This window comes from Paramisgurnus dabryanus, chromosome 3 (assembly GCF_030506205.2).
Source record: "Paramisgurnus dabryanus chromosome 3, PD_genome_1.1, whole genome shotgun sequence".
NCBI classification, from domain to species: domain Eukaryota; kingdom Metazoa; phylum Chordata; class Actinopteri; order Cypriniformes; family Cobitidae; genus Paramisgurnus; species Paramisgurnus dabryanus.
In genome coordinates, this window is record NC_133339.1 from 23,538,428 (window position 1) to 23,553,756 (window position 15,329).

General features: G+C 37.4%; 1 protein-coding gene across 1 annotated transcript in view; it reads left to right on the forward strand.

Moving 5' to 3' along the window:
* Positions 1 to 15,329, forward strand: part of stat5a (signal transducer and activator of transcription 5a) — a 176,130-nt gene that overhangs the window by 53,615 nt on the left and 107,186 nt on the right. The window contains exons 8-14 of the mRNA XM_065273858.2: positions 1,921 to 2,072; positions 2,247 to 2,402; positions 5,034 to 5,213; positions 5,772 to 5,859; positions 8,853 to 8,975; positions 9,324 to 9,416; positions 12,824 to 13,030. Coding sequence (XP_065129930.2) covers positions 1,921 to 2,072; positions 2,247 to 2,402; positions 5,034 to 5,213; positions 5,772 to 5,859; positions 8,853 to 8,975; positions 9,324 to 9,416; positions 12,824 to 13,030 — 999 coding nt within the window. The remainder of the gene's footprint in view (positions 1 to 1,920; positions 2,073 to 2,246; positions 2,403 to 5,033; positions 5,214 to 5,771; positions 5,860 to 8,852; positions 8,976 to 9,323; positions 9,417 to 12,823; positions 13,031 to 15,329) is intronic.

The window sequence follows — 15,329 nt, forward strand, 5'->3', positions numbered from 1 at the left end:
ACTTTGGTTTATAATTACTTGATAAAAGTTAAAAGCAAAGCACATGAACATAATTGTGACCCTGGACCACAAAACCAGTCATAAGTCACACGAGTATATTTGTAGCAATAGCCAACAATACATTGTATATGTCAAAATTATAGATTTTTTAATGCCAAAAATCATTAGAATATTAAAGGGGAGATTTCACTAGACATTTTAAAGATCAAAATAAATCTTTGGTGTCCCCAGAGTACATGTGTAAAGAATAGCTCAAAATTTCATACAGATAATTTATTATAGCAAGTTAAAATTGCCACATTGTAGGTGTGAGCAAAAATGTGCAGTTTAAATGCAAATGAGCTGAACTCTGCACTAAATGGCAGTGCAGTGGTTGGATAGTGTAGATTAAGGGGCGGTACTATCCCCTTCTGACATTACAAGGGGAGCCAAATTTCAATGACCTATTTTGTCACATCCTTGCAGAGTTACTGGGTTGATCTTTTTCATATTTTCTAGGTTGATAGAAGCACTGAGGACCCAATTATAGCACTTAAACATGGAAAAAGTTAGATTTTCATGATATGTCCTCTTTAGGTAAAGTTCACATCCCATAAAGATATTTTGTAAATGTCCTACTGTAAATATATCAAAAATGTATTTATCATTAATAATGTGTTGCTAAAGACTTCATTTGGATGGACAACTTCATTTGGACAAGGCAATTTTTTACTTATTATTTTTTTGCACCCGTCAAATTCCAGATTTTCAAGTAGTTGTATCTCGGGCAAATATTTTCCAATCCTAACAAACCATACATCAATGAAATGGTATATCATTGATATGGTAGATATGGTATATAAATTTGTATTATAGGAACAGTTGACCAAAACATGAAAAATCTCTCATAACTGATTCTCATAAGTGACCCTTATGCTATTTCAGATGTACAGTATATGACTTAATTTCTTCAGCTAAACAAAGATTGTAATTATCATTTGCCAAATAAAAAAAAAAACTTTTAATAGTTTAGCTCACAAAAGTATTGTTTTGCATATATTAAAGGATTATTCAGTTTTCTAAAAAAAAATCCAGATGTCATCCAAAATGTTGATGTTTTTCTTTGTTCAGTCGAGAAGAAATTATGTTTTTTGAAGAAAACATTCCAGGATTTTTCTCATTTTAATTGACCCCACTTCACAGTTTTAATGCAGAGGTCGCACTGGCGTGTCACATGATTGGAGGAAGATGTGAAGTTGTGGTTTAAAAGTGCATATTTTTTTCAAAAATCGTTTTGCTATATAAGACCCTTATGCCTCATTTGGGATCGTTTAGAGTCCTTTGAAACTGCTATTTTAAACTGCATTAAAACTGTTAAGTGTTGGGGTCCATTAAAGTCCATTAAAATGAGAAAAATCCTGGAATGTTTTTCTCAAAAAACATAATTTCTTCTTGACTGAACAAAGAAAGACTTTAACATTTTGGATGACATGGTGGTGAGTAAATTATCTGGATTTTTTTTAAAAGAAAATTGACTAATCCTTTATCCCACTGGAGTAAATTGAATATTGATGGCGTATGCGCTTTTTGAAGCTTTGCCATATTGACTCCCTTATAAGAAGATAACATAGCAGCAATTTAATATAAAATTATGTGTTTGTGTTTAACTGAATTTTCAACTATTTCTTTAAGTACAATTTTGATCTAAATGTGATTCCCTTCTCATGTAAATTATTTGTCATAAGAGTTCAGTTTGTAATAAGTCCACTTAAAAATTAACCAAAGCGTAAATTATAAAGAGTAAATGCTCATTGTAGCAACCCAGGAATCATTGCTCCGTAATGCACAAGAAGCCGCTGCAGTAGAGGACGGTCAGTACATACTGTATGTGTCATGTCTATCTGTGATGTTATATAAGCTTGTGCGTGCTTGTGTGCTCAGGCCCTGGCAGAGAAACACCAGAAGACGCTGGCATTGCTACGAAAACAGCAGACGGTGATTCTGGACGATGAGTTGATACAATGGAAGAGACGTCAACAGCTGGCTGGCAACGGCGGACCTCCCGAGGGAGGACTGGACATACTACAGTCATGGTACACAGACGCACACCCTAAGATGGTTATGTAAACAACGATAAGCATGTGCTTTTGCATAAAACATTTGCGTTTACATCACACACACCCACACATAACAAATGCAGAGAGCAGATCTTCATATTATGCTTCTGTTTCTCATTTCAATGTGTGCGTGTGTGTCCAAACGCACAGGTGCGAGAAGCTAGCAGAAACCATTTGGCAGAATCGTCAGCAGATCCGGAGGGCGGAGCACCTGAGACAGCAGCTGCCCATACCAGGCCCTATCGAAGAGCTGCTCACCGAACTCAACGGCACCATCACTGATATCATCTCAGCTTTAGTCACCAGGTGTGTGTGTATGTAAGTGAAATACCATGCCATGGGCTGGTAAGTGCTTTGCTATAGGCATAGCAGGAAAAGGAACCCAACTGATTATTTTCAGTCCTCTCCGCCTGGGATTATGGGTAATGTAGCGTTGACAAATGTGCATTAGTACACTTTTACCCATTATGCACTCAGAAGTATAGAGGAAGGAAATTGTCCACTCAGAATTCGGACAGCGCTATTGCTTGACGGTTAATGGGGAATGATTTTGGCCACGGCTACAGCGGAAAAAGATTCGGTGATTGCAAAGTACAGAGACGCAACCAATATCCTTGCTAAGCAATGCGTATGTATTTATAGGTGCTTTCTATTTGTAGGTGCTGTTAGTATTTGGTCGGTGACCTCACAGTGCATGTGCATTATAACATGTCATTGAATGTACATGTAGGTCGCCATGACAACCAAAGACATATGTGACCTTTCTTTCATGTGTTTGCATTATCTCTAGTATAAGTGACTTTGTTTGTAAGGTAACTTTAGCATACACACATAAAAAAGGGGATTCTGTGAAACAGAACGAACAGGCCGTTTTACAGCATTTCGCACTTTGTGACAACGATGAACATCACAAGGAAAGATGAACATCTCACAGTGATAAATAAATGAGTATTGATGCATTACTCACCCTGGATGGGGTTGTGTGAATTTGTGAGCAGTTTCAACAAAGACGTGTATCAGAGTGATTCACCAATCTTATGTGATGCACAAGGGAGCGTCTACAAACTTCTGCTCTCTTTCACTTTCTTCCTTATTCAGTAGCATTTCATTGCTGTCAGTGTTTACACCCAACACAAAGGTTGAACCCTTTCAACCTTTATTTGTGTGTGTGTGTGTGTGTGTGTGTGTTGCCTCGGGCTATGTAGGCACTGGAACATTGAGCTTAATGGGAGCCGTGCTGCCTTTAAAAACCATCAGTGCCTGAATATATTTTCATCACTTTTAGAAATGTGACTGAGGCTGTGCTTTCTAATGGAGTTAACATAAACTGCAGATGTTTTAAAATAATACAGTTCAATTGCATTTACAAAATTAAAATTTTTACAGTTTCTAAAGTAAATGCATGTATTTGCTTGGGCATGCTGTCTAGATTGTTGCTTTTTGACATGAAAGTCATCAAATCAGTTGTTTCTTATGTAGCTTATAATTACCATTGATATTCTGCTCTGTGGATGACTTTTGTCCCTCCTTCAATATAAGGCCACGTTTACACCACAGTGTTTTTGGCCAAAAACAGGAAACCGTTTATGCATTTTGGCTGTTTGTTTACATGACAGCGTTGTTTTGGGGTGCTGAAAGTGCAAATCAGTATTCATTTTGTTGAAAAATAACTTTGTCATAGTTTTCGTTAACAACGTGTTTTCACTGACAAAAGCGAGTTGATGACCACAACTATGCCGAAAATCTATTGACGTTTTTGTCAACTAATAAAAACAAGACGAAAGTGTCAGTGAGGGATACAATCTCTTTGTGGTCGGGAGATTAGACGCACACATACACGTACAACTAGGGACTTCATGTAACACTATGGCAAAAACAATACCATCATTGTTTTTGGGTAAGCAATCAAAACAAGACGTCATGCGCATACATATTACGTGTTCCGTCTACAAGCACTTGAAAGGTTAATTAACACTCAAGTTTACAAAATGTTGCCACATTATAGTCCAGGGTCACTTGTAGTAATAAACCAAATTCCTTACGATCAAAATTGCTTGATGCTTTTTTTTGTTTGCTTGTATTTATCGCTCTGTAAAAGAATGTGTATGTGCACAACCGTGTACTAGTGTTTACAAAGTAAATACCTGGCGTGTACCCAGCGTTTTGTAAATACAGCATTTATTGTCGTTTTTGCAGATCCATGTGAACGGCGTACCCAAATTTTTTTCAAAATGCAAAAAAAGAATTTCGTTTTTAGTACAATGGTTTTTGTGTAAACCTATCCTAAGTTTAAAGGGGTCATATCGTGAAAATCTGACCTTTTCCTTGTTTAAGTGCTATAATTGGGTCCCCAGTGTTTCTATCAACATAGAAAACGTGAAAAAGATCAACTCAGTAACTTTGTTTGGGTAAGACATTCTTTGCAAGGATGTGAAAAATTAGGTCGTTCAGATTTTGCCTGTTTTGTGAGGTAGGTAGCAAGGCCAATTACAACAATACCGCCCCCTTAATCTGCACTATCCAACCACGACACTCCATTTAGTGCAGAGAGAAAGAGAGAAAGAAAATAATTGACAGCACAATTGAGTTTCAATTGAAACAAACCAACATCATTGCGATCAGTGTTTGCACGTCATCCTCTCATTTGCATTTTAAAGGACACACCCAAAAACAGCACACTTTTGCTCAGGCCTACAAAGTGTCAATTTTAATATACAATAATTAATTATCTGTGGAGTGTTTTGAGGTAAAACTTCACATACGCACTCATCAAATACTTATTTTAAATTTTTTTAAATCTCATAATATGACCCCTCTTATTTGATTTTGCTGCTGTCATTGTGTGACGGGTGAAAATGTAATGTTTGTTGATACCCAGGTGGTTTATTCACGTCGATGGCCAATAAATGTGCTTATTTGTTTGTGTTGTTTTTGCAGTACCTTCATTATTGAAAAGCAACCCCCCCAGGTGTTAAAAACGCAAACTAAATTTGCAGCGACGGTGCGTTTGCTGGTGGGTGGCAAACTCAACGTACACATGAACCCACCGCAGGTCAAAGCCACCATTATCAGCGAACAGCAGGCCAAAGCCCTGCTAAAGAATGAAAACACCAGAAAGTAAGTTGAATCAAAGCACACGTAATGTTTAGTAAGCCCTGTGTAGGTGTAGGTGGTGAGTCATTGTAAATTCAGGTAAACTAGAGTTGCTAACAGGACTCAAAGCACATGTTTCATCAGAAACGCAGCAAGCCACACCACTGGCATCACATGACACACATTGATGTTGTACAAATGACCAAAAAAATGTGAAATGTACTATATCACTATTAACATGAACTGCCAACACAACAACACATTTATTAACAACACATTGGCTGAATAAGAAAACTGGCAAGCAAACAAGTATGTAATGTAGTTTGAAACTTTTTTTTTTAAACGGCATAACTTTGTTTATTGTTTTGTGAGCTGAAGTTACGCAATCTGCCCCAGGCGCATCTGTCTAATTTGTAAGATAAATGTAGATTTAAGTTTGACTGAATGCACAGCCTTTGGCATTATCAAAAGATGTACAGATGAAAAAAATATGTACATTTACTTTTATCTTTGTTTTTGCAATGCACCAGTTACTATAACTAATATCATTCAATGGTTACTCCCTTTGTGAATGTGTTCCAGTGACAGCAGTGGAGAGATCTTGAATAACAACTGTGTGATGGAGTACCACCAGACCACAGGCACCCTCAGTGCACACTTTAGAAACATGGTAAGCAGAGTGAGTCCGTCTAAGGGCTTTTAACTTTAGACTGTGCTGAGAAACTCCTTTAGGCGCAAAACCGCTGGTGGTGCAGTGTGCGGAGCTGAAAAGAGTAAATTATAAAGACGTATGCTGCCAGACACCATTTATTGTACTTTTATTTATAATTCACCATGCTGAGGCAAAAGAAACTTGTCTGCTATTACTCAGGTCGCACAGTCAATAATTGAATAAATGTGGTGGTTTCACATTGCGTAATGTCATTCAAGTTCTATTCGTTGTTTTGTGGTGCAGCTTTAAGATGCTGCATTTTTATCAAAGGCATAGTAAAAGTAGAATCAAAAAGTATTGGGACACATTTGGTTACAATTAAAAATGTGCAAATGATGCTTAAAGGCAGAAGTATGGTCAATTTTTATATGTACGTTAGGGACCCAGTGCACAATTTTTGTCATCAGTTGAGTGCGCACAAACTGTACGCGCACCACCATGATTTTTGAAACCCTGCGTACCGTATTTTCTGGACTACAAGTCGCACTTTTTTTAATTGTTTGGCTGGTCCTGCGACTTATAGTCAGGTGCGACTTATGTCAAAATTAATTCATACTGACTAACATGAACCAAAGGAAAACATTACCATCTCTACAGCCAAGAGAGGGCGCTATATGTTGCTCCTGTTGACTACCCCTGAAAAAAACTGTAAACTGAAACATTAACTTAAAGACAATGGAGAAAGACTTAACAAACAAAATGCCCGCAAAAAGAATAATAATTTTCTAAATAAATGCGACTTATAGTCCAGTGCGACTTATATATGTTTTTTCCTCTTCATGACGCATTTTTTGACTGATACGACTTATACTCGGGAGCGACTTATATTCTGGAAAATACGGTACATTGTACGCATAGGTCGCACATGTGTGACGTACATTTTACAGGAAAATGTAGTATGTAGCCCAGATGCGTTGCATTTTGTCGCAATGCGTGGAACGTCTGTGTACACGAGTTGAATAAACTATGCTTTGCAATGTGCGTTCAACTGTGTGCATACATTATGTGTCATTTTAACAGATTATGGGCCAGATTTACCAACGCAACCATAATTTTTTCATCAAATAAGGACTGTCGGGATTTACTAAAGAGGTGCAGTGGATAATTAGCGTTTAGTTATTTTAGCGACTGACCTTATTGCATGTGCATTTCTAGGAGTTTCTTTTTCAGCCGCAAAATGTATGGGAGGGGATTATTTAAATGATTCACGCAACGTAATTTACTGATGTTTGCGTGTGTAATACATGGACGACGCAACATCGCCTCCCTCCATTGTATTGAATTGAAGCCAAAAATGTCAAGTAATGTTACGTAAATCGTCAGTTTGGAGCCAAGGCATGCGCATGAGGAATCGTCAGTGGAGCCAGAGGCGGAGCCGCCATATCAAACTTCCACCCAAACGCTCGTGCGCACAAATTTAACCACGCCAATCATAACGACATGTCCCACTACTATAGAAAAAATTTAATTACTAGCTAAAATAAAACCTATTACAAAAAAGAATAATTGAACACATATCGGCGTTATATCAACTACCTGAAAGGAGCAAAACCAACTTTTGGAAACTTTTATTGGAAGTGTAAATATTTTTTTTATTTAGAGCCGAGTCCCATTCGTTTGAATGGAGAGGTTGGAGTTTATGACTTGTACTGCAGCCAGCCACCAGGGGGCAATCAAAGAACCAGCGGCTTCACTTTTCAAGACTTATGAGGCACACCCGGTGTGATATCACTGGTATTTGTGCCATTTATTTAACGGCAAAAAAATAAAAATAATTTTGCGCTTGAAATGGCTGCAATTGTTGCTGATAGAAGAGGCATCAGAGAGCGCGTGGTACAAGGCAGAGTTTTTTTTTTAAACACATAACAGTTTATTTGGAATGCCGGAGGAACATATTATTCAAAAAATATTGTTTGCCAAGCCATGCTATTTTTCATTTTCTGGAGGAAATAAAAGAGGAGTCACTAGGAGAAGTCACACAATACCAGACGGTTCAAAACTTCTTGTAATCCTTCATTTTTCGTTCTTTCATGTCCTATTTATGGCTTTGTTAGCTGGCACAACCCACATTTTCAGCTGTGATCTCCATGGTGCTGGCCTTAGTAGATAACCAGTGCCTGCAGGAGCATCAGCTTTGCTTATTTGCGACCCTGAACTAATTTGCGCTGCTCTTAGTAGATTGCGTTGGTCATTATGGAAATCAGCTGTTGCGCCTGTGTAAATAACCCACCTTTTTAGTAAATAACCCACAGATATTGCCACTCCCATCGCCGCTTTTTTGTGCACTTACGGTAATAAATCTGGCCCTAAATGTCATTTTGTGGTTCAAATAAATAAAAGGGATAACACAAGATGTGTTAAAAACAACAAACAATGTTTTGTCCCTAAACTAAAACAGAATGTGTTGTTTTAACACAACCGCTTTAGGAGTGTACGTTCGCGTACACATACTGTAAAAAATAGGGCTTTAGTTTTCCTTTAACTTTACAAATCCAGCTGTACATACATACATTGTCAGAATTTAAAACCTAGCAAACTTATATTTTTTATGTTTTGCTTAAAAGATGTTTTCCACTTGATATTTCATTCAGTCTCCTCATATAAGAGTTAGGGCTTTCAGCTGAGTGTGGTTTCTCTGAAGGTTTTTGTTTTGTATTCCTCTCTTTGTAATGTTGTTCACCTAAAACGTAAGACATGGAAATTGTTGAGACACACAGTACAGTTCTGTAAAGCTCATTTGAATACAGTATGTATTATTACAGATGCTTTAAAAAAGTTGACCTGATTCGATATTCAGTCATTTTTAGGTTGGTATAAGGGTCAAAATATGTTTGATACTCTGTGTGTAATAATAGCGCATCTTAAAGAGCAATAACAAGTTAAAGTCCTCACAAGCCTATTAAAAACTTTTTCCCCTCTTTCTTTCTTTGACCTTATCATTTGTCCTATAGTCTCTGAAGCGGATCAGACGCTCAGACCGTCGAGGGGCGGAGTCTGTTACAGAAGAAAAATTCACCATTTTGTTTGAGTCACAGTTTAGTGTTGGGGGAAATGAGCTTGTATTTCAGGTTAAGGTAAGATACGGTGTTATGCCTACAAGCTTCTCACAATTGAGCACAACCCCCATGGTTTCAATGCATTTTCTACACCCTTCATCCATATCACATTACACACGTAAACACATTCACACACACACACACACTGATCTAGCGCAGCACAAGATATGTTTGCCATGTGTGAAATGTACATATTACATTACATGACTGGTGTTGCTTTCCAGTATATTTCAGTTTTGGCAGTACAAAGCTAAACAATTAAAAGTGTTATGTAATTACTATTCATAGAGTAGTTATGTATAATGGTCAATTACAACTTGAGTATGAGTTTTATTATATTTTCTCACCTGCATGTGTTGTTCCCAGACTCTGTCTTTACCTGTGGTGGTGATTGTTCATGGAAGTCAAGACAACAATGCAACAGCTACTGTCCTGTGGGACAATGCGTTTGCTGAACCGGTTAGTGTCACATAACAGCAATGTGCAAGTAGCCGCAAGCTCAGAAAAAATCTGCAGTGTTTTGTTCTTTTTTTACATTTTCTGTGCAAATTCTTAGGGAAATCTCTTATTGTCAAGGTTGGACTGTGCGTGCACATCGTCAGCAACTTTGGCTGTGTCCGAAACCGCCTACTTTCATACAATATAGTTGGCGAAAAGCAGTTGGCGAAGCGAGAAGTATTTATAGTCAGAATTTGTAGTATTCCAAAAACAGAAGGCGAAAATTACTCGGATGACCTACTACCTGGGACAAGATCCCGAAGTTTTTAATTCAATGGACTATCCCGTGAGCCCCAGGGAGACAAGTTATCCAACAAAGAAAAGGAGAAGATGATGTTGTTGTTGTTGTTGTTGTTGTTGTTTTCAAAAAAGTGTAAAAGCTTTTTAAATGAAAATGAATATTAACCAGCTGTCCCTTGTGGTTAAATTGCATTTGTTTAACTTCGAGTTAACGACTAACTTGTTATTTTGACGACTTATGCCACGTAATGTATCAACATGGCGGATGTAGTACATCCAAATTAATTCAAACTGTCCATATTTATACTATTTATACCACGGGTCTGTTGAATGCTGTATTCTGATTGGCTGAGAAATGTTCCTTGGGTATGCATTAAGTAAGGGATAATGTAGAGGCAGCCGGTAGTTATCGGGAAATAACCCCTGATAGTGTGATCAGGACCCGACGCGAAGCGGAGGGTCTTGTATCACACTGAAGGGGCTTATTTCCCAATAACTACCGACTGCCTCTACATTATCCCGCTTATTACACGGCTACTTGCCACATAAGAAAAAAAACTGGACATGAATATGAATTTGAAACATTTTATTGGCATATTTGTTTTAAATTAAAATTTTTATCCTTCCGCGAAACTTTGCACAGATGCATAAAATGATCGTAATACCTTATTAAGATCCTCTGCTTCATACTTGTCTGTCTCCATTTTTTCCTCTTTAACCAGTCTTTGAGAAGTTTTAATGCCCATTCTGCATTTTTTTGTGTGTTGGCTTCGTAGCTGTCATGCTCTATTTTGTCAAGTTCAGTCTCAGTAAGCTCTCTGTGTCTTGTCGTGGTTGTCGAGTGTTTTTCACAAGATGGCGCCAAACAGACAGTAATTTTTATTGATCTTTATTGGCACGGAGCGATTTTACTCGTGCAAGTAGTCCGGCTGTGCGTTATTATTTTGGAGCGGTTATTATTTGAAAAAAACGAACCTGCAAAAGTCTCAACTGACCAATCAGAATCAAGCATTCCAGAGAGCCGTGTAATAATTTCTGATAACCGCACACCTAACTTGTCAAATGTCTTAAAAATTGACACCAGAGCAATGTTTGTGGTAACCGTGGTATAAGAGGAATAATTGACTCCGGTCCTTTGAAATATTTGAAAATAATGCACACTCCGCTTGGCGTCACACCTTGGGTGTGCATTATTTTCTTATAATTCAATGGCCCGTCATCAATTATTCCTTACATATTACATACGTTGGATGAGTAGGCACTTACACACTTTATGAAAAACGTCATTTACTAACTCTGTTTATGTTTGATAATCATTCTGAATCTGATCTCTAACAAAAGTCCTTCACAAAAATTCAATTATTTCAGCTTTTTGCTAAAAAAATATTTTTAAAGAAAAATACCCTATTTAAGAGTTTATAAGCAGAGAAAAAAACATAGTTAGGATGAAATGTTTTGTTTGTTTGTTTGAAAGCAGAAGGTCTGATCTTTCATTTGATATATTTGTATGCTTATATTTTTAGAAGAAAATTGCACAGAAAAATGTGGCTATCAACTTTTTCAAAAAAATGGCTGGTGGGGAATGAGTTAATTCACTTTCATATTGGCTTCATCACAGAGATCGGAAGGTTGCCCCTCACTATAAACAAATGAGTAACCATACTCTCTGTAAAAAAAAAAAAAAAGGATGATGAACTCCACTGATTCACTCTCATTGGTTGTCGCTACCAATATTCCCTCATCATTTGAATAAAGTTGAACTGCCTTGTTGCATAGCTGGACACGCCTTATTCCTATCGCCAACAGTCACCGTCGCTTGTTTCGTCGGAAATCGCCAAACGTACATCAAAATGAATGAGATTGCTAGTCGCTGGCGGTGTGCTTGCATCTTAAGATGCTTTGGATAAAAGCGTCTACCAAATGAATTGATTTACTATTGCCTATTGAAAACTTACAGGAAATTAAAATAATGGCTACATAAACAGAACTGTGTGCTGGACAGCTGCTTCAGTTTTCCAAAGTTCTGCACGTAAACATTATCCTGTATGGGTTTGGGCATGAACTTTCAACATTGTGCCTACTGTATAAGCAAGCACTTAATCCCTGGTTGCTCCAGGGTGATTGTCCTTGTAATAAGATCATGGTGGCGTTTTATAGCAATATCACATGCAAGTCACAGAAACAAAATTCCTGTGGCTCTGGTCATGTGGCGTACACATTACATACATGAAGATATACAAAGGATTTACAGAGCTTTGCTCGTCACAAATATTTGCCCAAACTTAAGAGTCATTCTTCAATGTATACATACGAGTCCCATTCATCAGCGCATCTTCCTACACAATAAACAAATAAAACTGTCATGTTTTATAGCGTGGGAGTTGATTGGATGGGCAGGTGGCATATGACTCATGGTTCTGTACAGTACAGTACAATACTAACTTTAATTGCATTATCTCTTCTTAAGAAGAGATTTAGATTTCAAAAATGATAAAAGCCTTTCCACGAATCAGATTTAAATAAACTTGCAAATAGATGAAATGTAAATTTAGCTTTATTGACAATGCAAACCTGTATGACTTATGGAGATGTTTAGCACAACCTCTCGGTTGATCTCTTTTAAATACAATGAAAGTAAAAGTGGATCACAATCTGTCAAGCGCCACAATAGACGAAGGAATCACCATTAAAGCGTTACAAAAATAGTTTATACAATAAACACCTTGGGGATTCATTACATTTTGTTAACTCAGAAGATAGCAAGTCTCTCAGGTTTCTATAGATATGAGGGTTGGCATATGACAGAATTTAAACTTTGGTATAAGATTCCTTTTAACTACTTTACCTTAAATGACCTTGTGATGATTCATAAATATATTAGCATAGTGAGTTATCATCAATGAGTAGCAAACATGCATGCAAAACTTGTCAGATGTGTTCTTCACATCAAGCAGCATAAGACGTGTGGAAGAGTCATCGCCAAGAGCTGATGTAATATATCACTTTAAACTGTCATGAACACCTCTTTTTTCTTTCAGTAAAAACTCATAAACTAAAGTAATTACAGCAACTTGCAAAAGGTTAACTGACACATAGCGTAAGGTTCTAATTTTCTTATTGTCTTTCAGGGACGGGTGCCCTTCATCGTGCCTGACAAAGTGTTATGGCCGCAGTTGTGCGATGCTCTGAATATGAAGTACAAGGCAGAGGTCCAGTCAAACCGAGGTCTGTCCGAGGAGAACCTCGTCTTCCTCGCTCAGAAAGCCTTCAGCAGCTCCAGCGTCAACCCAGAGGATTACCGCAACATGACCATGACCTGGTCACAGTTTAACAGGGTAGGAGAATCCGCTCATACTTCACTAATAGTTATCCAACTGTGATTCACACATTGTGCTCACATGAGTGTTGGGAATTCAAATTTGGTTGTGACTTTTTGTTCATCTACATATCATTCCTTGCTATCAGTCATTTATCTTTATTAAATGAATGGTTCACCCAAAAATGTAAATTTTGTCATCATTTACTCACTCTCATGTTGTAACAAGTTTGTATAACCAAACCGATCAGAGGCCCCATTGACGTCCATAGTATTCTTTTATCCTACTATGGAAGTCAATGGGGCCTCTGATTGGTTTGGTTAAAAACATTCCTTAAAATATCTTCCTTTGTATTCATCAGAACAAAGAAATTTATACAGGTTTGTAAAATCATGAGAGTGAGTAAATGGTGACAGAATTTACATTTTTGGTTATACTATTCCTTTAAAGGGACACTCCACTTTTTTGAAAATAGGCTAATTTTCCAGCTCCATTCAGCTGATCTCCGGGTCTGGCGGTACCACTTTTAGCATAGCTTAGCATAATCCATTGAATCTGATTAGACCATTAGCATCGCCTTCAAAAATGTCCAAAGAGTTTGGATATTTTTCCTATTTAAAACTTGACTCTTCCGTAGTTACATCGTGTATTAAAGGACAAGTTCGGTATTTTAGACTTAAAGCCCTGTTTTCAGATTGTTTATGGTCAAATAGAATGGTTTTGACTGAAATTTCGACATTTTCGGCTGCCCTGAGAATTTTCATTTGTTTGTGTTTCAACTCAGACCTCTACAATGGCTTTATAGGTGCACTGGAACAATCCTTCCTAAAATGCATTAAACTTTCGTTTACAAAGACGTGAAACTCACCGAGTGGTCAGGGGTGTTCACTGGTATGCTCACACAAAAATCGCTCCAAAAGACGCATTCCAACAGGTTTTATCGTAGTTTTTACCAACTCCATTGACTGTATTAGACGTCCTGTGAGGTACGGTATTACTCCGCGCCGGGAACTTTGTTTCTATTCTTGCAATTGGCAAAGGCGGATTAGCGCCACCTCCTGGGCTGGAGTGTCTATTATTCAAGCTCTCAGCGGAAGAATGTACGGGTGTGAGGCGTTTTGGGAAATAGGTCCACAAGTTAACAACGAATGCTAAAACAGCTGTTGGAAAGCATCTTTTGCAGCGATTTTTGTGTGAGCATATCAGTGAACACCCCTGACCACTCGGTGAGTTTCACGTCTTTGTAAACGAAAGTTTAATGCATTTTAGGAAGGATTGTTCCAGTGCACCTATAAAGCCATTGTAGAGGTCTGAGCTGAAACACAAACAAGCGAAAATTCTCAGGGCAGCCGAAAATGTCGAAATTTCAGTCAAAACCATTCTATTTGACCATAAACAATCTGAAAACAGGGCTTTAAGTCTAAAATACCGAACTTGTCCTTTAAGACAGACGGAAATTTAAAAGAAGTGATTTTCTAGGCTGATATTTTCAAAAAAAAAGTGTCGTGTCCCTTTAAGAAAAAGCCAAAATATGAGAACTAACAAACAATATAAAGCTAAACTGTATCACAGTTTGCTCTGGCTTATGAAGTGACAGCTTCAATTACATGCTAAATGCAATATGGCAGATTACTTTGTAACAATTATTTTGACCTTGCCTATGACCTGTGGTGAGTTACTCAACAGCACAGTCGAACAATGGTTGAACTGATAGTTTAATACTAAACCAGTCTCTCTCCGTTCTTACTTTGTTGTCTTAAAATTAAGTGTCGATCTCACTGACCCGGGGCAGAAAGCGTTGTTAGCTGATCTGATCGACATTGTTTGTCATCCATTGCATTAGTTAATGGTTATTCAGGAAGTGAGGTTTGATCCCGAGAGCTTTTAAAGCGCAGGCCTAAGGCTGTGGGTGCCTTTGAAACGGCCTCGTGCTGATTCAGTACATTGAGTGTGCAGTGGTCCTCACAAATGCCTTTAGATTGTGGACATTGTTTATGTTTATAGTAGCATTTATTTATACATTAAAATAAATAATTGATTTATACATTAAAATTAATTTAGAATCCTCTACTGTACAGGCTGGATAAATATTTTGGAAACATAACTTATCTGGGTCATATTCCATCCCACATAATAAACACATTAGAAATTAAATACAATATTCTTTTTTTTACATTCATAGTATTTTTGTGACATTTAAGCAAAATGGAAAAAAATTATAAAAGCCTTTTTATTAAGTAAAAACTACTTTTATTAAGTAAAAAGTTTATTCCTGTATAGCTCAGCGTTAACAGTGCAAAAGGTCATGAGTTCGAAC